General features: G+C 39.8%; 1 protein-coding gene and 1 long non-coding RNA gene across 4 annotated transcripts in view; one reads left to right on the top strand and one right to left on the bottom strand.

Moving 5' to 3' along the window:
• Window positions 1–1,260: 1,260 nt before the first annotated feature.
• ak5 (adenylate kinase 5) overlaps window positions 1,261–23,722 on the bottom strand; it is a 62,188-nt gene continuing 39,726 nt past the window's right edge. For 2 of the 3 annotated variants that reach the window (XM_088345899.1, XM_088345915.1), the window contains 7 exons: window positions 15,097–15,167; window positions 13,926–13,968; window positions 12,265–12,309; window positions 9,689–9,912; window positions 4,737–4,856; window positions 4,473–4,655; window positions 1,261–1,510 (listed from right to left, as the gene is read on the bottom strand). In XM_088345899.1, coding sequence (XP_088202025.1) covers window positions 1,436–1,510; window positions 4,473–4,655; window positions 4,737–4,856; window positions 9,689–9,912; window positions 12,265–12,309; window positions 13,926–13,968; window positions 15,097–15,167 — 761 coding nt within the window. In that variant the 3' untranslated portion in view covers window positions 1,261–1,435. The remainder of the gene's footprint in view (window positions 1,511–4,472; window positions 4,656–4,736; window positions 4,857–9,688; window positions 9,913–12,264; window positions 12,310–13,925; window positions 13,969–15,096; window positions 15,168–23,722) is intronic. The other variant, XM_088345907.1, reaches the window with a different exon arrangement.
• On the top strand, window positions 4,498–15,772 carry LOC148376301 (uncharacterized). The gene is made up of 3 exons (XR_015851556.1): window positions 4,498–4,909; window positions 9,776–9,926; window positions 13,833–15,772. It is a non-coding gene; the product is annotated as an uncharacterized LOC148376301 (long non-coding RNA).

Here is a 23,722-nt window from a genome sequence, read left to right as displayed (position 1 = left end):
TATTGGCGCACTGGGCATCCACCAGTAAAATGAATTATTTGCTGTTCAATGCATGATTTTTCTGTTCTTGACAGAGTTGGACAAATTTGCCTTATTCTTCAGAAGTGAACACTTATTTTTATCCTCGTTGATGAGCTTGATGGAGTTACTATATCCGTTAAACAAATTTTTGCACTGAGGAAAGACGTTTTTTTCTATGTTGAGGTCAAGGTACAGAACCTCTCCCACTAAAAATTTGGTATAATTGGATAGAACTGGGCGGCACGGCAGCTGAGCGGTCGGTGCGTCTGTCGCACAGTTCTGAGATTATGGGATCAAATCCAGCTACCAGCCTTCTTGTACAGAGTTTGTATGTTCTCCCAGTGCTTGTGTGGGTTTCTTCTGTGCATTTCGGTTTCCTTCCACGTTCCAAAAACATGCATGTTAGGTTAATTGGCTGGTTCAAATTGTCCCTAGGTGTGAATGAGCGTGTGAGTTGTTTGACCCTGTATATCCTGCGACTGTCTGGCAACCAGTTCAAAGTTTCCTCTACCCACTGCCTGAAGACAGCTGGGATGGGCTCCTGCACACCCGCGACCCTACTGAGGATAAGTGGTGCAGATAATGGATGGAATGAACTGAATGCCCTCTGCAGATCTCAAAAAGAGTAAACACGATTGGATGCACTGGAAGGGAAATATTCACGTTTATAAATGTCCTCTACGGCCGATAAACTTCTACCAGTAATTCAAATTTATCAGATAATTGTTCATTTAAAGTATTTGATTTATTCCTTGTATAAAAGCGCAAATCAGAATGTATGTTTCTTAACTTTTGTTAGAAACGTACTTATTTCAAATTTTGTTTTCTAAACTTTATCAAGTAAAATGCAGTTTTCTTTTTTTTTTTTTTTTACTATTTTTGTTTTCTTTTTTTAAATAGAAATAATGTTTACGACCCAATTTTTGGTCTATTTTGATAACCAAATTTGGGGGTCGTTTTAAATAATAACAAAAACATAACCAAATTTTCATTGTCTGCTGTCCAAAAAGGTAAAAAAAAAAATGACCAAAATTGAGATACTTTTTCACATGGGAGATGTATGATGCAATTTAAAGAGATAATCTAAACAATTTAAATGTGTTTTTTGTAATCAAATGTACAGAAGTCGGATAAACACCATAGAGCGCTATCGTAGCAACTCCTCAGTCATTTTTTCGTGTCATTGCGCTTTTTGATCAGCTGAGAACACTGTGACATTACTTAACAACTTGAAAAAAATCAGCTTTCGAAATCCACAACTTTATTGAAACGTAAACAGAAGATGAATAATTAAGCAAACATGTAAACTGTGTCTTTGTTTTTTGTCCCAAAAGTTTGACGGTGATCGCATGCTTCCGGTTTATAGGATCACGTGACAACCAGGACAGCCAGTGTTTGCGCATGCGTTGATAGGTCAGATAGTGGGCGTGGCCTCCAGCAACTGGCAGATCTGAGCAAACACTTGCTCGGGTGATCTCTCGGCATCAATCTGCGGGGAAAATGAAATCATTTGGAAATTAAAAGGATCTATTTGGAAATTCGAACAAATGCCCATTTGTCATGTTTTATTCCTAATCTCAGATCTAAGCATTAAAAGTATTTCTTCCTAGTTAAAAAATATTTTCGAAACAATGATTGGCGATAAAATAAATTAGCTTGAATTATATTTCTGAAATGAGTATCCTCATTTCACATATTTGTTCCCCAAATTTAAAAGAAATCCATGCTTGGGTTGGATTATTTAAAAAACAAAATACACAAATAAATTTTTATGATGTACATGTAAAAAATATTTTTTACAAAGAATGTGACCGATGCAATTTTACAGAAAATAGTGTATCGTTTAAATGGGATTTGATTGAAAAATCTAAAAAAATATATATATTTGCATATTAGATTATAAATAACAAATAAACATCCTTACCTTTTGCAAAATATTTCTCACACACTTGTCGTACTGCAAACACCTGATCCACACATCCTCCTCCTTTCCTGGAGCAGAGTGGTTTCAGGAAAGGAAGAGGATGTGTGGATCATCTCATCTCATCAGCCGTACCGCTTATCCTCATTAGGGTCGCGGGGGGGCTGGAGCCCATCCCAGCCATCTCCGGACAGTGGGCAGGGGACACCCTGAACTGGTTGCCAGCCAATCGCAGGGCACACAGGGACAGACAACTCATTCGCTCATTCACACCTAGGGACAATTTGGACCGACCAATTCACCTGAAATGCATGTTTTTGGAATGTGGGAGGAAACCAGAGTGCCCGGAGGAAACCCACGCAAGCACGGGGAGAACATACAAACTCTGCACAGTAAGTCCGGTAGCTGGATTTGAACCTAGCAGGAGGTTCCCATGACATGAACTGTGCCGCACAAGCGCTAACCACTGCGCCGCCGTGCTGCCCGATGTGTGGATCAGGTGTTTGCAATACGACAAGTGTGTGAGAAATATTTTGCAAAAGGTAAGGATGTTTATTTGGCTTTCATGGACTTGGAAAAGGCTTATGACAGAGTTGATAGAGAGGCGTTGTGGCAAGTGATGGCGATGTATGGAGTGGGTGGAAAGTTGTTGGAAGCATTGAAGAGTTTTTATATGAACAGCAGAGCATGTGTAAGAGTAGAGAGTGAGACAAGTGAGTGGTACCCTGTGTTGACTGGTGTGAGACAGGGGTGTGTGATGTCACCATGGCTGTTTAATGTGTACATGGATGGTGTGGTGAGAGAGGTAAATGCAAGAGTATTTGGCAGAGGTGTAGACATGATGGACAACAGTGGAACAGTGTGGCAGGTAAGTCAGTTGTTGTTTGCAGATGACACAGCGCTTTTGGCTGATTCTGAGGAAACATTGAGAAGGTTGGTAACAGAGTTTGGAAGAGTATGTGATAGGCGTAAGTTATGTGTCAATGTTGGGAAAAGTAAGGTGATGAAGTGTTCACGTGGAGTGGGCATGACGTTAGAAATCAGGTTGCATGGACAGGTGCTGGAAGAAGTTGAAAGCTTTAGGTACTTGGGTTGTGATGTGGCTGCGGTTGGTGGAATGGAGTGACAGGTATTGCACAGTGAATCAAGGAAGCAAGGTTTTGGGTGCTCTGAGGAGAGTGATGAACAACAAGAGTATGAGTATGGATGTTAAGAGGGGACTGTATGAGAGTGTGATTGTGCCGACTGTGTTGTATGGTGCAGAGACTTGGAGCCTGAACGCAAATTTAAGAAGGAAGTTGAATGTTTTTGAGATGAAGTGTTTGAGGACTGTTAGGAGTGACAAGATTGGATAGACTGAGAAATGAAATTGTGAGAGACAGAACTGGAGAAGTCGTGGAACTGAGCAAGCGTGTTGATAAGAGAGTACTCGGTTGGTTTGGACACATGGAGAGGATGGATGAGGAGCGAATGTTGAAGAGGATCTACAGAGCAGAAGTCAATGGAAGGAGACCAAGAGGAAGGCCGCGATTGACGTGGATGGATGGTGCACTGCAGGAAAGAGGTCTAAATATAATGGAAGCTAGAGCTCTTGTTGGTGGTAGAAAGGAGTGGAGAGGTGTTGTGAAAGGATAGTGGGATTGTGGACGCGTTCTTAAGGATGGGCTGGGCACCCGTATGATGCGGCAGGGGTAAACCAGTGAAAGCTGTCGGGCCCTGCTGTTGAACAAAAGAGTGTGTTGTGTCACCCTGACCCGAGTGACATGACCGCTTTCTGGTGTCCCGTTTCATCTGGAGGGACGAAAGCATGACCAACTTGGGTGCCGAGGTGCCTAACTTGTTTGGGTGTTTGGGCATTTGGGTTGGCCATGGTCCAAACATTTTTGTGTGTTTTTTTTGCTATTTTTTTCCCTTTTATTTTCTTTGTTATTGTATGTGTGTGTCTTGCTGTCGGTCACCCCTCTTGAGGGATATGACCAAGGTAGATAGATAGATAGAAGTTATGCACACCACTTTTAAACAAATATGCGACCCATAACCTACTAATTAATAGGGAAATATATGTATACATTTTTATGTTTAAATTGTCTGATTATATTTAAAAAGATAACATATACTGAAAATATAAGATATTTCGATATTAAAATTATTTTGAAATATTTGTAATGCTGACAAAAATGTTCATATTTTGATATAGTATGAGAGTGTTATAACTTTAGAATGAAATATAAAATGATTATTATTAAAGTAATAGATAATCGAATAAATAATATATATAATCAAAGATGTGACTCAAAATCTGCAAAATTCAAACCAAAGAAATGTTGTTGCGGTCACGTTATTAAACATTCCATAAATGCGAAAAATTATGAATAAAAACAAATTAAAAAATGAATATTCGTCTTTTTCAAACAACAGTGACAGTAATGAGTCAAATATTCCAAATGAAGATAAAAGGTATTCTTGAAATCTTCATTCAGACAAAAATAAACTTTTAGACTTTTTCTACCCTGTGAATTGATTTCCTAACCATGTGCAGCAGCTTCTTCCCCTCGTAGTGCTCCACCAGCGGTTTGGCGTCCGCCCAGAAGCTGTCCCCCCTCCAGCAGGGGGCGCCGTCTTTTTCTGAGGCAGAACTCCGACGCCTCTCCAGACGAGCACCGAGAGTTTGGGCCGAGCAGCTGAGCATCAAAACGGCGGTGGGCTCTCCCATCTGTTAGCGATGTAAGCTAGAGTTAGCGAGAGTGAATAACGTCCCGTTTGTGCTAAAAACCACAGAAGAAGAACCGCCCACCTTGGCCTCGTAGACCTGAGCCTGTCTGAGGTCGACTGGGAAGCCGCAGACGACCACGCCCTTCACCTGACCTTGCTCGGCCGCTTCCACCCCCTCACAAAGCAAATCCATGCCGATGTCCTGCGGGCCAAACATTTCATTGGTTCAGTCCAAAGTTCTCCAGCGACGTCAAGGTTTCGGGTTTTGCTTCCAGTCTTTTCTTCAAACAAAACTGAACCTGTGTTTCGTAGACATTTTGCATACAACCGTATTCTCTCTCTCTCTCTTTCTATCTTAGGATATTAAAATGATTATCTAATATTAGAATGTTAGAATATATATTTTACCAAATATGTTTGAATGTATCGTTCTCTACTTCCTTATTTGTCTCTCGCACTTTTCTGTCTTTGTCCCTCCATTCCTCCTTTTTATGCATCTCCCATTGAAATGAAATGAAATGATCTGCATTTATATAGCGCTTTTCAAGTCAATGACTTCCCAAAGCGCTTCACAATGTGCTCCACATTTCCCAATAGCGGCCTTGCAGCCATGTAAGGCGCTAACCTGCTTATAGGGGGGTATTAGGGGTTCAGTGTCTTACCCAAGGACACTTCGACATGTAACACGCACAACCCGGGATTCGAACTGGGATCCCTTAATCCTAAAACAATCGCTCTACCTCCTGAGCTACTGCCGCCCCATTATCCCCTCTTCTCTCTTACTCTTACTTCGGAACTCTCTTTCTCCGTCTCTGTTTCACTGTCTCTCTCTCCTCTTATGCATCTCTCTACCCCCTTCTCCCTCCCTCTCTAACGTTCTCTTTCTCTTTCTTCCTCTCTGTTTCACTGTGTTTCCCTCCCCTGTCCATCTTTCTCTCTGTCCATTCTCATCCCCCTTTGTCCCATTGTTTCTCAAGCTCTCTTTATATTCTCACTCTCTTTCTCTCCCTATATCTTACTCTGTCTTTCCCTCTATTTCTTCTGATCTCTCTCTCTCTCTCCTTTTTTCCCATCCCTTCTCTCTCCCCTCCTCTCCCTGTTTTCTGCCCTCTCTCTATTCCCTCTTCTCTCTTTCTCTCAATTTGGCACTCTCTTTCTCCATATTTCACTGTCTTTCTCTCCTTTTATCCATCTCTCTCTCTCTCTCTCTCTCTCTCTCTCTCTCTCTCTCTCTCTCTCTCTCTCTCTCCTCCCTCCCCAATATTTATTTTCTTTCGCACTCGCCAAATTAGATTCCCTTTGCTCACGTGGTGTACAGCGACCTTGTTTTTCGTTGCCCTTTAAAATGGAGGTGAGCGACTTTCTTCGTGACATTTGACTCCAAAAGTCACCTTTGAATTTTGTGTCATCAAAAATGACCAAAGGCAGCTCACTTCAAAAGAGACTACATTGACCGTCCTGCTTTCAGTTAGGACAAATGCAATGGTGAATAAATGAAATAAAATATCATAAAAAGTACTGTAGTACAGTACTCATTTTATTTCTTATTTTGCTGCAATACTCACAATCTACCAACAAACGGCGCACTTAAACCACATCAAACGTTGTCAAGAGTACACTAGTTGCTTCCATGTGACCGATTGGTGACCGGTGAGTCTTTCTGCGCATGCTCAGCCTAATTCATTCAGTTCAAACGGATAGTTTCCCGTTAAATGATCATTCTTTTTTACGTTCTTTTTAGGTCAAATTGGGTAAGAACCTAATTTTCAAAACGATTTGACCGAAAAACATGTAAAGGTGTCCAGTTTGCCGCATTATTTAAGATGTGAGAGAACGTTATGACGGTAATTACCAGCTGCGCTTCACGTAACTTCAAATTAGTGTTAACGAGGTGTTAATTATTATCAGGGTTCTAATATACGACAGGCTTTGCTGGCATTTAACAAGTTCATTCGAAAAGGGAAATGTCTGTGGGCAGGGGTCTCCGACGTGGTGTCCTGCTCTAAATACAGTCCGCCAATGCCCGGTCATTGTGATTGTTTTAGTGGTTGACTGAGTCTATTTAACTTCATCTCATCTCATCTAATTAGCCACACCGCTTATCCTCTGTAGGGTCGCGGGGTTGCTGGAGCCCATCCCAGCAATCATCGGGCAGTGGGCAGGGGGACACCCTGAACTGGTTGCCAGCCAATCGCAGGGCACACGGGGACAGACAACTCACTCGCTCATTCACACCTAGGGACAATTTGGACCGGCCAATTCACCTGAAATGCATGTTTTTGGAATGTGGGAGGAAACCGGAGTGCCCGGAGGAAACCCACGCAAGCACGAGAGAACATACAAACTCCGCACAGGAAGTCTGGAGCTGGATTTGAACCCACGCAGGAGGTTCCCAAGACATGAACTATTTAACTTAATTTCTAATAATTAGGGGGGGTTATGCTTGGTGCACAGATCCCCAGTGTTAGGAATTTAATATTAAAATGTACCGTTTGCCAAATTGTTCGAAATAGTTATCTGACTCCATTAACCAAACACACCCTGCATTCTCCTAACAATGCGTGCTCGCTTCTTGATGTGAAAAGACGAACAAGAGACCGGCATTTCCACACGGGGGCAGATTATTATTATTATTATTATTATTATTTAATTTCCTAAAGTATTTAACTAACTGAAGTCCATCGAATATATAGCCGAATTAGTGTCGCTCGAGTCTCCGTCAAGCCTTCTCTCTCGCTCTCCATCTCGAACTTCTGAAGTTCTTCTCTCGACCCACGTGTCTCCGCCAGCTGGTGTGCCGGCTCCTCCCATGGGCATGCCAGGAAATCCCCCTCGCCTCAATGTCATGACCCCGAGCGTCTCTGCGTCACCAGGGCCCCTCTTGCGCCGGGAAGTGCTGATTATCATATCAGCCCTTGTCCCAGTTCCCGTTGTTTCTGTAAACATCATTCTTCACAAGGTTGCATTGACCTCGCCCCACAGCTCAGCCAGTGAATGTCTTTTGCGTTTAAATGTAATTTGTATTTGATCGTACAAAATCCTTTATAGTCAAATGTATAAAATCCTTCACCAGCAACAGAAACTGACTTTTGGGAAATGGAATGCTACCTCTATGGCGGGGAAGGAGCCCGAGCTGGTGTATGAGGTTGATAGGTTCCAACTAGATATAGTTGGACTGACCCACACTGTTTGGGCTCTGGTACCAGTCCTCTTGAGAGGGGTTGAACTCTCTTTCACTCTGGAGGTGTCTGTGGTGAGAGGCGCAGATCCGGTGTGGTCCTGAATGTTGTTTGTGTTTATGCACCAGATGTCAGTTCAGAGTACCCATCCTTCTTGGAGTCCTTGGAGGGTGTGCTTGAGAGTCCCCACTGGGGACTTCCTTGTTTTTCTGGGGGATTTCAATGCTCACGACAGTGAGACCTGGAGTGGCATCATTAGGAGGAACGGCCCTGATGTAAACTCAAGCAGTGTTTCATCATTAGACCTCTGTGCCCGTCATGACTTGTCCATAACAAACACAATGTTCAAACATGTCCAGTTAGGGTGCACCTGGCACCAAGACACCCGAAGCCGCAGTTCAATGATTGACATTCTAGTAGTTTCATCGGACTTGCGGCCGCGGGTTTAGGAAACTCAGGTGAAGAGAGGGGCAGAGTTGTCAACTGATTACCCACATGTGGTGTGTTGGCTCCGATGGTGGGGTATTCGGTCCGAACTGGCAAACCTATGTTTGTTGTGAGGGTCTGTTGGGAACATCTGGCAGAATCTCCTGTCCGAAAGAGTTTCAATTCCCACTTTTGGCAGAACTTCACCCATATTATGAAAGAGACATTGAGGAACATTGAGTCCAAGTGGGCAGACCTACTGGTTGTCAATGGCGGTAAGAAAATCTGTAAGGCTGAAAAAAGATGAGATCCGCCAGGAGTTCATCAAGGCTCTGGATGTTGTGGGTTTGTCTTGGTTGACACGCCGCCACAAAATTGTGTGGACATCGGGGACAGTACCTCTGGGCTGGCAAACTGGGGTGGTGGGCCCCGTTTTCAAAAAAGTGGACTGGAAAGTGTCTTCCAATTACACGGGATTTCCACTTCTTAGTCTCCCATGTAAGGTCTATTCAGGAGTACTGGAGAGGAGGGTCCATCAGGAAGTCTAATCTCGGATTCAGGAGAAGCAGATTGGTTTTCGTCCAGGCCGTGGAACAGCTCTACACCCTCTGCAGGGTCCTCAAAGGGTGCATGGAAGTTTTCCCACCGGGTCTACTTATTTTTTGTGGACTGTGTTCCTTGGGGAGCCCTATGAGGCGTGCTACGGGAGTATGTGGTGCCGGACAGTCTAATTTATTTTTTAAATATATTGGCTTCATTCAAATAATAATGCTAATTAAAATAAGTAAAACTTAACTGCCAGTGGAGCAACATTTTTATCTTTACTTTGTTCTAACTTTAATTCAGTTTTTTTGGTGCGGAGTAAAATAATAATTAAAATGAGTAAAAATGTGCCAGTGGAAGAAAAACTAATTTCAATACATTCAAACTTTTTTTTTTCTTTAAAAAAATGTTTAAACATATTTTTTTCCTTCAGCATTAAAACATTTATTGACTATGTTCTACTAACTTCTTTTTACTCTGTTCTAACTTTTTAAATTTTATAATTTTTTTAATTAAATGCTTTTTTTTTTACTACATTTGAACTTTAAAATATATATCTATATTTTTTAAGATAATAATTAAAAAGAGCAAAAATTATGAAACAAACCTTTTTTACAACACTCACTTTTCCGTTTTTTTTCCCTGTAAAATTAAATATTCATCAAAATCAGCAAAAATATGTGGAAGATTTTTACTCTGTTGGATATTATTCTTTTTTGCAGTACAGTAATCAGTGCAGTAATCTGTTACTACCGACTGTTATGGAGACATTTTTTTTCCTCCTGGCCTGCCCACCCTAAAAATGTTGGGACCCAATGCAGTCCCTTAGTCATAAAGTTTGAGCACTGCTGGGTTAAGACTGAAATTTGTACAAATGAATGGCTACCTTCTCCTCATAATGATCATATTTTTGCAATGAGTCCCGATAGTGGCGTTTTGAACTGACTTCAGGCAGTGGTTCCCCTCTCTGCAGGACGTCCCTGAGGCGCCGCCCCCTATGGCTGGGAGTCTGCATCTCACTGCACAGCAAGTCAGCCAGAGAAAGGTGACGAAGGCCCAGTTTCTCCTCCATTCGCTCGCATTGGGCACGCTTGCCTGAACCCGCTGCACCTTTACACACACACGTAAGAAATTTTGGACTTAAAAACTTTGTGAAATAATTCTGAGATCCATTATCCCCATGTGCCTAATGCATTAGTTGACATTTTTGTGGGGCATGGTGACTTTTTTTTGGACATTCTGTCTCAGAAAAAGTAAACTGTATTTATGTCTCTGTTATCAATTATGCATGATTCCATACTGATGTGGGCAGGGGCCAGCAGAGCACACTTTAGTCAGGCCTGGCGGCTCTTTTATTTTTGCTTTTATTTCAATCTAGAATGAACTGCACTGATGCGTCTGTGATCCCATCCCATATGGCCTCAAGCGAGGACCAGCAGAGGCATAGCGTTTGGGCCCGTTTGTTTGTTGTACATGATTCAATTGTTTGTTTGTTTGTACATGATTCAGATTGAATCGTACATGATTCAATTGTTTGTTTGTTTGTACATGATTCAAATTGAATCGTTTCTCCGGCGCCGTCACGAATGGCAGCCACTCCAGCAGCTCCCGTGTTATTTTCGATTGTTCTCAGTTATTTTTGATTGTTCTCAGCTTAGGGATGCTGCTGGAAAAGTGAATTTCCCTTCGGGGATGAATAAAGTATCTATCTATCTATCTATCTATCTAAAATATATTGTATAGTTGTCATGATCCATTATCCCTCATCGACGATCGCTGAGAGCAGGGGTTGGCAGAGCTTATATTTCTTTGCAGTAAGTTTGCTTATGTGTAACATTGTGGCTCACCTAAAACGAACTGCACTTTTATGACTACGATCCATTATCCCCAGGTCGACTTTTTGTGTCATGGGTGGCAGACATCAACCATAACAAAGCTCCCCACGAGGGCGCTGTTTTGTTAAAGTTAAAGGATGTCACTGTGATTACAGTACTCCCAAAACACAAAACTAGCACAGGAATTGTACTTTTCCTCTAAAACCGAAAAAAAAATGCATTTAAATTGCAATACTGGACTGAAAAATCGCAATTATTCCAAAATTGTGCGGCCTTAGTTTGCATCCCACGTATCTGTGCTAAAAATAACATAAAAGCAGGTTGGTGTGGCGGCAAAATAACTGAACTTTCCTTCCGGTGGGTGTTCGTGTCTATTTTGGGTTCTTCACGCTTTTACATCCAAAGTGGGATTAGAAAAGGAGAAGGTCAGGTGTGACGTTTCATACGTCCCCCATCTACATGATGGCGCTCTTCGCAGGCCAAGACTGGATCCATTATCACCACACAACTTTCTTTCGGTCAAATAAGCCGACGGATTTGTTTTGCTTCGAAAGGGATCACCGGGGACGGCCGAATGTCTGCTGGGTTGATGGGTTGCCATGACGACGCTAGAACCGAAATACATGGCCGCTCTAAGTCGTTACAGTCGGCAATATCTTTTGGATTGGACGGAATTTTTTTCATGTCAAAAAGTACTTCCCTTTTTCTTTTTTTCTCAATTTGTTAAAAAGATTCTACAGAATAACACTTGATTATTTTTGCATTGAGATTTTTTAAAAAAGAATTAAAATAAGTATTACTTGAAACAAACAAAATGATCTGCTTTCCTCATTATTTGAATCATAAATATTATATATCGTATTGTATATTGTATTTAATTGACAGATTTTATTTTGCTCTTTTAAAATATTTTTCTTCATTTTTGGATTTATTTTATAACAGCTTTAATTATGAAAAATAATGAGAAATGAGTACATGTATCTTTCCCAATTTTTGCATTCAATATTTTTAAAATATTGATTTCAAAACCATCCATCACATACAATTATTTTTTGCTTACTATATTTGAAGTATTTTAATGCTAGAAAAAAAAGACAAAAATACCACTGAAGAGATGTTTATTCCACTTATTTTGTTATTAAAAAGATAAAAAAAAATAATGCCTGACATGAAAAATAAAACTTGAAGCAAATAAAAATATTTTCCCAAAACATGCATTTATTTATTTATTCATTTTTTTATTTATGATATTTATAAAATATGTATTTTATTTTGCTCATTTGAAATATTAATATTTTTTTAATTTATTTAATACTGGCTTTAGTTAATAATGAAATGTTTTTTTGATCGCCATTTTAAATGATTTTTGGCTTATTGCAAATATTTTAATAGTAAAAAAAGAAATGGAAAAAAAAAACATTTTTTTTTCACTTTTTAAAAAAACACCTCTCAAAGAAACACCCTTATTTTTTTTTCAATGCCATCTGTTACAATATTATTATTTTGAAATTAAATAGATTTACAATATTATTATGATATAAATTTAAGTCAAATATTCGACTCTTTTCAAGCTTTATTTAACACTTATTTTATTTTCAAAAAAAAAAATTAAGAAAAAAAAGCTTACCCATCACAAAAATGACCTTGGTCTTTTTGGGCGGTGTGCAAAAGCCTGTCAGGAAAAACGAGAAATGAGTCATTTTTTTCTGACAAAATATTCATACTATAGTGCCATTGACAACTATTCCCGTCCAAGCTCCATTTTCCATTGAGTGTGTATGTAAATCATTGGTATTATTGTATTTATTTTGTAAAAATAAAATATTTATTTGATGTTTTTGAGTAGTCATTTCTGTCAGAACCAGAACAGACAGTGGACCCAAATGCGTAACGTTTCACACCATGCTTGATAAAGGGATCGGGGAAATCAGGGCGAGAGGAAAAAAGATAGTAATCTGGTGCTCGCTGGGCAGGAGGAGCGGGAAGCCCTCGCGAACGAAGCGTGGTCGGAGATCGGAACAAGTCGGGCAGCCAGGACGGGAGACCGGAGCTTGAATCTGGGATCGATACAGGAAACAGAATCAGGATATGTGTAGCCGGGACAGGAGAACGGAGCTTGGATCGGGGATCGATACAGGAAACAGGTCGGGATCAAAACGGGAGCTAGAGTCAAAAGTGCTTGCCTTGCATGTGCTGAGGTACGCAGACGGACTGACGAGAAGTGAACGAGAAAGACGTGTTTAAATGGGAGGGGAACCAATCAGGAAACGGGTAGCAGCTGGGACTAAACGAGTGAGCGCAGGTGAGGGCATTGGGCAAATCATGACAATTTCAAAAAAAAGAAAAAAAATTATCACTGAACTTCATTTTCTTTTGCTTTCTTATAAAAATTACCCCTCAATGGTATGTTCTGATGATTATACAAATAGTACTAATTCAAATAACTCAAAATTTACATTTTCAAAGAGAAAATTGTCTTTTCATCCAAGACACACAACAGAAACTGATTGCCTTAGGACACTAGTGCTTAAAGGATCCAACCAACTGACCAACTAAAATATCTTTATTTTTTGCAGTTGCGTCTTTTTCAAATGACGGCAACATCATATTTCTTGAGTTTACAAAGGTAAAGGGTGTGTCAATGTATCTCCCTCTAGTGGCGGGAAAAAAAACAATTTTAATGGGTTTCGATTATATGCTACAAATTTACCTATCAGAATTTTGATTTTTTTTACAGTTAAATAAAATAAAGTAAATATAATCCTTAGCATGAATCTACAATGACTAGCTAGCGGCTCTCACTAGTGTTGATTTTGTAGCGGCTCTCGCTATGGCTCTTTATCGGATTGGCTAGCGAGTGGCTCTCGCCGGTGTTCACTAGCTAGAGGCTTTCGCAAATGCTGACAGGCGCGCTAGTGTTAACTCGGTAACGACCTTTGCCAATGTTGACAGGCGCGCGCCAGCATTAACTAGCTAGCGGTTCCAATCAGCGTTGACTAGGTAACGGCTCTTATCAACGTTAACTAGCTTGCAACCCTTGCTGGCAGCCTTTGTTAGCCTTATCTAGCTAGCGGCGCTAATATGCAATAGTGGTTCTTGCACTCTTTTAACCCGCTACCTGATGTCAGAAATGTTCATCCACTATCCCTTCATTAAAACAAAAGCTCTCCCAATATGTATTTGTTCGATTGTCAGGCAGAGTGACAGCGAGCTGAAGAAAAGAATGGAGGACTAATTGGCGAGCCCTCCCCCGACAATTACGCAATCGGCGGCGAATACTCGACTCACTTTCGTCGATTCCTTGGCTGCAGACCAGCTCTTCCTCATCGTCCTTAAGACGAGCACAAGAAGAACTCAATTAGAACTGGAGGACTGGCACAAGGAAACAGACGGTCCTGGTTGTATAATTCGATTGATTTCGAGATCATTTTGTGATTAAATGATTAATTACAGGGTTTCCGGAGCTGTAATCATAAAACACGTTATTTCATGTTTACTTTGTAGGTGAAATCCATTCATAGTTATGGTAAAACGTCCTTGGCTAATCGTGTCAGAAAATCGGGGGAAAAAAACAAGTTGTTATTTTTCAAAGTCTACAAATACTAAAATCAGACCATATCTCACGTCAGCTAAATTTACATTTGGATTTAGCACAAAAATAATTGCGAAATCGGTGAAAACTTTACTGTTTGAAAGCAAAAATGGAGACAATTTTAAAAAGAGGCTCATTGAGACGGTATCAAAACAATACAAACATTAAAATATTTGCGATTAATCTTGTTATCGATGAGTCTGCGATTAATCAAAGTTGTTGCGCTTCTACTGGATCAAGTTGACTTTTAATAAACAAAAATTTTGAGGATTTCTATAATTTACAAATTTGAACGTATCCAAACGAGGAATACATTACAAGAATAGTTTTGATTCATCTTTCAATCCATGTCAATCGATTAATTAGTGATTAATTGAAAAGTTGTTGCGCTTCTACTGGATGAAGTTGACTTTTGAAAGAAAACATTTTAAGGCTTTGTATTGTTATAATGTTTCACATATTTGAACGACGAATACATTACAAAAATAATTGACGATTAATCAGGTAAGTGATTCGGTGGCGATTAATCGTGTACCTACTGATTAATCAAAAAGTTCTTTTGCCTCGACCGGTTCATGTTGACTTTTGATAATCAAAAAAATTAAATATATGAATAATTTATTATCTTGAACGTAATGATGAATCAGTTAGAAGTTACTTCTTGATTATTCTGTTAATTCATTAATTGACACTTAATTGAAATGTTATTGCACCACTACGAATTTATGATTTAAACGGTTGAGAATCGGTGTAATTTATAATCTTGAAAATATTTAAGATATGAATCAATTACAAAATGAGTTGGCAAACAATTTGGTAATCAATTTAAAGGTTGTTGTGCCTAAATTTGCCGACAATCATCGTTACCTTGTCATTCTTTCCGGCGAAGTCGGCCATGTTGCATTCGAAGGGAAGGCCTAGGTCTGACTCGTTCGCCGCTGCAGATGAATTCGGAAAATTGTGACAAAAAAGGCAACACAAATGGTAAAAAGGTGATGCTAATGTTGTAATGCTAATTCATGCTATATTTTACAACAAACGTGCGAAAAAGTTAGCATCGCAAAAGTAGCACTGCAATTGCTATCTGTGCTCGGATCCGCTGAAGATCACAATGCTAAGCAATATAAAACCGTAGAGGCAATAATGAAGCTAACATAGCTTACTAGGTGACAAGCACCACAAATGACAATTAATTATTAAATTAAATGGCTCCATGATCTGTGATCGGCAAAAAACTTCCAAGACGCCTCACGTTTGTTTAATCGAAGGGATGTCATGACTCGATCTAATCGGAATATGGGAATCTGTTCCCGATTTGTAACTGTGATTGATCTTGATTCAATAATAAATAAAATAGCTGCAACATGTATACCTACTAATAATTGCTCTAGATTGTCTTGCTGTCGGCGGCACGGCGGCTGAGTGGGTAGCGCGTCCGCAGCACAGTTCTGAAGTAGTGAGATCAAACCTTCCTTTGTGGAGTTTGCATGTTCTCCCCGGGCTTGCGTGGGTTTATTCTGGGCACTCCAGTTTCCTCCCACATTCCAAAAACATGCATGTTCATTGGCCTGTCCAAATTGTCCCTAGGTGTGAATGAGCGAGTGAATGGTTGTCTATCTCTATTTGCCCTGCGACTTGCTGGAAACCAGTTCAGGGTGTCCCCTGCCCACTGCCGGAAAATAGCTGGGATGGGCTCTAAGCGGTGCAGAAGATGGATGGATGGATGGATGTCTTGCTGCCTCTGACTCTGTTGAATCAGAATCTCTGGCTCGCCTTCCTGACGGCAATTAATCGTGAATTAATAATCAATGAAAGGGCTCCAATGTGCATGTAGACTAATAATTAGTCTAGATGTTCAGAAAATATCCAGGACGCCTCTCGCCCTTTTTAAGCCTATGTCATGACTCTATTGTTTTGGAATCTTTCGCTGATTCCTAATTGCGGTTAATTGCGTCTAGATAATAAATTGAATGCCTCAAAAGTGCATACCTACTAAGAATTAGTCTAGATTCTCTGATGCTCAGCAAACTTCCAGAACGTCTCGCGGTCCTATTGAATCATGACTGGACAGAATCGGAATCTGTCGCTGATTTGTTACTTTGATTAATTGCGATTAAATAATAAAATCAACAGCTCCAACATGCATGCTGACTAATAATTGGTCTAGATTGTTTTTGACACTGACCAAAATTTCCAGAATGCCTCGCGGCTCTTTTAAGACTATGTCATGACTCGATTGAATCGGAACATGTCGCAGATTCTAAACTGTGATTAATCCTGATTAAATAATAGATGAAATGGCTGTAACGCGCATGCCACAAACAATTGATCAAAATTGGCTTCGATGCTCAGCAAAACTTCCAAAACGCCTTGCCGTTCAATCGAGTATTTACTCGATGGAATCGCAATCTGTTGCCAATTCCTAACTGTGATTAATCACGATTAAATCATTAACTAATCAGTTGCAACATAAATGCTAATAGAACATTGGTCTAGATCAAGGGTCTCCAACCTATTTAAAGTGGAAATCTACTTTTTGTTACTAATTGGCGCAAAGGGTACTTCGTTTGAAATGCAATTCTAAAATAACAACGTATCATGTTATTGCCATGTTGTTTTTATGTTACTACCAGGTTAATTATTGGAAGTAGGGTGAAATAGACCCAGTCAACCACAATTTTTTTTACTAGAAAATAACAATGACCCAGCACTGGTAAGCTATTTTCAGAACAGGTCCGCAGGCACCTCAGTGGTCCTTAGGAGTCTCTCTCGTGCCCGTGGGCAGCATGTTGGAGACCTGTGGTCTATATTGTCTTTGCCACAAACATTTCCAGACCTCCTCGCGGTCCCATTGAGTCAGGACTCTATGAAATCAAAATCTAGCGCCAATCCCCAACTGATTAATCACGATTAAAAAAATTAATGGAACGGTTCCAACGTGAATGCTGACTTATAATTAGTATGGATTGCTTTTGACACCCAGCAAAACTTCTAGACTTCTTCGCATGACCTGACTGAACTGGAATCTCTCACTGATTTACTGCGATTAAGTGTGACTAAACATTAAATTGAATGGCTCCAAGTCGCGTGCCTACTAATAAATTGTGTTTGACTCTCGAAAAAACTCTCGGAATCCGTCGCTGATTGCTAACTGCGGTTAATTGCGAATAAATAATAACGAAAATGGCTTATTTGTGAATGCTGACTAATAAGTAGTGCTAATTGTCTTCGATGCTAAACAAAGCTTCCAGAAGGCGTTTCGCCTTCCAATCGAATCATGACTGGATGGAATCAAAATCTGACGACGATTCTTAACTATCGTAAATTCCGGACTATAAGCCGCTACTTTTTTCCCAAACTTTCAACCCTGCGGCTTATTCAGTGATGCGGCCAATTTGTGTAATTTTTCTAACAGCCGCCAGCGGCGCTCGAATTCAAGGCACATGACGCAGCTTACAAGCTAAACGCAATCGAGCAGTCCGATAAAGAAGGAAACAGAGCTACTGCATGCAAACTTTACCTTGCGGGCGTGTTGCTAGCGTTTATATGAATAAGGGAGCGTGGAACGACGTCCATATGATAAAGTCTCTTGCCCATACTGGGGAAGACAGCTTTGATGACGTCGGTTCTAAGGAGGAAGATGAGGACAATTTACCGTGGTTTCTGCAAGTATGGTGTTTTTTTTTAACAGACCGGTTCACTGTGTTGCGAGCGTGTTGCTAGTAGCGTTTTGCTACCCTTCACAGGCACGGTTTGGGATGAAAGTTATAATATTATTATTAAAGGTTTGAAAACTCTCTCGGTGTACCGTCTTTCTTTGTAAATATGTGTAACCATGTATAATATGTATTTGCAACTGTATATTTTTGTAATGTATTTATTTGTATTTATTTTGGACACTTATTCTGATAAGTCTTGCACTGACCAATTAAAAAGCAGGGGCGTAACAGACGCGGGGGATGACGGGAAGTGGGGACCGGTAAAGGTGAGTGTTTTTGGACACGGCAGACAATAGTGGATATATATTTTTCCCACCCTTACCTTTGGAAATATACACGTTTTTTCCTTGGATTACTTTTAACGGGACCCGGACTCTGCTGGTCTGCAACCAATGTTAACTACCGGTATCATTTTCCGTAATTTTGCCGGCTGTGATTTTAGAACTGTGTACTACATGTTCAGTTAATATCGCGGGACTCAAAGTAGGGTTTGGGTTAATTTTGTGATTATGTTACGTTTTGATGTGGGCGCATGCGGCTTATATGCAGGTGCGGCTTGTGTAAGTACAAAAGCGGCTATCCTCTTGAAATGTGGTGGGTGCGGCATATAATCAGGTGCGCTCTATAGTCCGGAATTTACGGTAATCACGATTAATTAATAAATGAAATTGCTCAAACGTGCATGCAACAAATAGTCAGATTTTCTTTGATGCTCAGTAAAACTTTTAAAACGGCTCGCAGTCCAAATTGAGTCATAACCATAACTCAATTGGAATATGTCACTGATTCCTCAATGTGAATAATTACGATTAAAATAATAGAATCAACGGTTCCAACAGGGTTCCCCCCTGGTCCTAAAAACCTCAAAAAGTCTTAAATTTTATTACCGCAAATTTAAGCATTGAAAAGGTCTTACCTTTTGTCTACGAGTCTTAAACTTAACTCTCAAATGTTTAAATGTTGTCCATTGTATCTGCTTGATAAAGCTATTAACTGTATAATTAACAAAAGTATGGTTGTCTTGTTAAATTATTTCTCAATATTTAATCGATCCCTGACCAATAAATGCAATGTGTTGGTCTGAAGATCCAGATTTTCGCGTTTTCGAAAATGCAGCATACGTTGGAGCTTTACGTACTGTCAGTCTCTAACCCGCTATCGTCGTCGGAGTAACTTTGGGATCGGAAAATGTAGGTTTTACCCGTTGGGGTTGAGGGATTTTAAGTACAACTGGGTTCTGGCTGTACCAGGGAATGAGAGGGACCGGTCGTCCAGCTGATACCTGAACCCTTTGCGCTGGGAATGCCGCCGTTGTCAAGCGCGGCGGGGTAACGGTTTCAGTTGGGCAGGGCCTCTGTCATAGGGTTGCCCAGCTGACCTCCCGAACCCGTCGTGGCGGGGACTTCGGGCATGGCGGGGATAATGGCGCCAGTCGGGTGCAGACCTCCATCACGGGGTTACCCGGCTGACATCCTGAACCTTTTGGGGCAGGGTGCTGCTCTGCTACCCCGGACAGTTCCAGATCGCCCCAAACAGTCACCCGCCTGCCTGAAACCTAAGAGGACCGAGAGTGTGTTTGGGCATTAGGGGTCAGGGAGAGCAGTCAATGAGAGTGGTTGCGCCTGTGTGAACGGATTGTTAACGTCCAGGTTCGGTTCCACCGCCTCACTGCGTCCCCTGAGGTAATCGTTCCTGTCCTCTCTACAGCGGCGACTTAAGTTGCCTCGGCGCCCAGGTGGTTCTGTACCCATCCCCGACCCTCACGTGGTCTTGCTTAGGGTGGCCTCAGTCCCCCATTTAGTCCAGGCCTGGCCGAAGCCAGGTCGGCGGCCAGTCCGCCCTCAGGGCTAGTTCCCCCTTGGTCCGGCCGCTCTTGCAAACCAAACCGCAATCGCTGGGTACGCAATACCTTCTCCGCTCCTTCGGCGCACAGCAGGGCTTTAAAATCCCCGCTGTCACGACTGGTCCGGCGTTCGTATGCCAGAATGGATGCGAGATTGGTCTCAAATTTCATCAGATGTGGTCTTGATAAGGTCTTCAAAAAGCTTGAATTTGAATGGCAAAATCCTGAGGGGACCCTGGCCAAGGTGCATGCCCACTAGGAATTGGTCTAAATTGCCTTTGATGCTCTGCAAAAGTTCCGCAACGCCTCGCGTTCCAATTGAGTCATGACTGCATAGAATGGAAAACTGTCTAAGATTCCTCCGACCGGCGTTGACATTTCCTGTCCGTACGTCAACGCTGCTTGGGTGACACATCATTCCTCCTCCTCATCTTCATCATTTTCGTCATCATCGACGCACATTCGCGATTGCACTTTTTCTTTCGTTTTGCAACTCACGAGCATGTTATTTTCTAAAAAACAAATTTTTGATTTCACATACAACGCACATTTGTAGATACAGATAAAGTTTTTATCATTTTTAATTTTGTGATATTTCTTTGAATGCAGCCTGTGAGTGCATTATTCAGAATAATTTAATTACCGGTACTTATTTTGTTTTGTACATGGAGGGAATAAGGAGCATAACAAATATTTTTTAGCGAAAGCACAGTTAAGTAGGACTCGAAATGAAATATATAAAAATTTTGTAAAAATGTTGGCATTATTCAGAATATTTTGTTGTAATTAGTAGATGTAAAAATGTAGTTAGATAAGAAAATTAATGCTGAATAAAGTCTTTTTGACATTTCTCGGGGTCATTGAGGGCAGGGCGCCCGCCCCGAGACTGGGAGGTTATACCTAATACCTACAGCATTGATACCCGTTGCCTCCCTGCTTGGCGCTGGGAATTATGGGTATCATTTTCTCAGAAATAGTCAACAATGTGAGTGTGTTCTTGACTCTAGCTACCTCCCACTCGGGGGATAAGGGTCCAGTATATACATACATGCAAAATGAGGTACCTTAAAAATAAACCAAAAATATAATTAAAAAAAAATTAAACTACAAAATTGGTAAAAAATACAATACAGTAAAAAATATTATATTTAGATATGTCTTTACTACAATATGGATATAAAAAAATATAGTAAAATAAAAAAGTGAAAAAAGGAACTTTTATCAATTAACAATTACTAAAATAAAATACCTGCAAATTAAGCAAAAAATGTTTTTTTTAATCTGGAAAAATATGTAAAAGAAAAACAGTAAAAAAGAAAATAATAATTATAACTTGTTTTTTTCTTCAGGATAATCATACAAAATACAATTAAAAAAGTTATTAAAACGCCTTTTTAAAATGAAACAGGCAAGAAAATTCCTAAAATGTTTTTAAATAAAGAATAAATCAATCATCTTTTTGAAATAAAGTGAATTAAAAAGGTTAATACTTCATTTTCAATACAAATGTAGAAAAAATATTTGTATCTTTTCCAAAAAATATAAAGTACCTTGAAAATTACAAAGATACTTAAAATACATTTTTTGATGAAAAATATTAATATAAAAAAATTGAAATACACTCAGTTAAGAATGTTAATGCTTAAATCATTATTTAACTACAAAATAAAGTATTAAATTTAATTCTTAAAATGAGCTCTTAAAACATAGAATAAAGTACCTTAAAACTAGGTAAAAATTATACTTTATCGATACATTTAAAAATGTAAAATATGGAGAAATTAGGAAATTGATACTTAAAAAATATATTATTTTTCACCCTTGTCAAAAAAATGCAGAAAAATCCCTTATGCAGAAAAATGAAAATGCAGTAAAATAAGAAAAAATCTTTATATTAAAATTAGCAAAAATGTACATATGACACGATTTTTCTTCCCTTTTACTGTATTTTTTTTTTTATTTCATTTTTTCTTTTTCAAGTGTTTTGCATTTGCATGCATGCTACTTTGAAACTGGTTGCCGGTTGCCATGACCACCAGCTCCTAGCAAGTGGGATTCTTCTTTTTTTCTTTTTATCTCACCTTGATTCGTGTTCAAATCCCTGCACTATAGATGGAATGCCAGATAAGATGGCGGAAGATCAGTCGGGAAAAAAAGAAGTATATTAAACTCATAACTCATTCTAAAAAATACATAAATTAAAAGTAATTAAATAATGAATGGAACAACTGCAACGCGCATGCCGACAAATAACTGGTCTGGATTGTCTTTGAAAAAATATCCAGAAGGCTTTGCAGTCCAATCCGTGTTATGACTTGATGAAATTGGAATCTATCGCCGATTTGTTACTGCGATTAATCACAGATGAATAAACAAAATGGCTGCAGTGTGCATGCCGACAATTATTCTATACTGTCTTTGGAAAAATTTACAGAATGTCTTGAGGTTCAACTGAGTCAATGTCATGATTTGATGAAATCGTAATCAATCGCGATCAAAAAATAAATGAATCAGCTGCAATGAGCATGCTGACAAATAATTCGTCTAGATTGTTTTTGACAAAACTTCCAGAATGCCTCACGGTCCGATCAAGTTCAATTGAATCTGAATCCTTTGCCGATTCTTATCTGTGATTAATCGCGATTAAATAATAAATGAAATGTCTGCAATGTGAATGCCAACGGCTTTGACTAATAATTGGTCTGGATTGTCTTGGCTCAGCAAAATTTTCAGAACACCTCATCGTCCATTGGAATCATGACTCAATGAAATCGGAATCTGTCGCCGATTTATAACTGTGGTTAATCCAACATGCAGGTTTACAAAAAATTGGTTTGGATTGTCTTTGGCAAAATGTCCACAACATCTTGTCCAGTTGAGTCGAATTTATGACTCGATGAAAACAGATCTGTCGCCAATGTCTAGGTGTGATTATTCGCGATAAAATTAGAAATGAAATGCCACCAATGTGCATGCTTACCAATAATTGGTCATGATTGTCTTCGACAAAATTTACAGAATGCCGTGCGGTCTTTTTGGGTCGATGTCGTGACTCAAAGGAATCTTTTGCCGATTCCTGAATGATTAATTGCGGTTAAATGACAAAATGAAATGCCTCCAATGTGCATGCCAACTTATAATTGGTCAAGATTGTCTTTGACAACAATTCCAGCATGCCTTGTTTTACGATCGATATCGTTGACTATGGAATCGGAGCTGTCGCCAATTTCTAACTGAGATTAATCATGATTATTTCATAAATGAAATGGCTCTGATGTGAATGCCTGCTAATATTTGGTCTAGATTGTCTTAAGCAAAACAATTGAATCGATGTCATGACTCCATGGAATTGGAATCTGTCGCAGATTCCTATCTGCCATTAATTGCGATTAAATGATAAAATCAAGGGCTCCAATGTGCATGCCTACTAATAAATGGTCGAGATTGTCTGTGACAAAACCTCCAGAATGCCTCATGGTCCTTTTCGGGGCCATGTCATGCAATCGGTTACCGTTTTCTAACTGCGATTAATCACAATTAAGTAACAAATTAATTAGCCTCGACACAAATGCCTACGAATAATTGGTCTAGATTCTCTTTGGCAAAACATCCAGAACGCCTTGTGTTGCAATCAAGTAGATGTCTTGACTCAATAGAATTGGAATCTGTGGCCATTTCCTAACCGTGATTAATCACGATTATATAATAAAAGAAATCGCTCCGATGTGCATGCCTACTAATAACTGTTCTAGATTGTCTTGGACAAAATATCCAGAACGCCTTCTAATCGATGTCATAACTGAATGGAATCGTGATCTGTTCCCTATTCCTAACAGCAACTGATTATGTACAGTGCATGTGGAAAGTATTCACAGCGCTTCACTTTTTCCACATTTTGTTATGTTACAGCCTCATTCCAAATTGTATTAAT

Source organism: Urocampus carinirostris, chromosome 1, assembly GCF_059441175.1.
Source record: "Urocampus carinirostris isolate Australia breed hairy pipefish chromosome 1, RoL_Ucar_1.0, whole genome shotgun sequence".
Classification (NCBI taxonomy): Eukaryota; Metazoa; Chordata; class Actinopteri; order Syngnathiformes; family Syngnathidae; genus Urocampus; species Urocampus carinirostris.
This window is presented reverse-complemented; position numbering and strand designations above follow the sequence as displayed.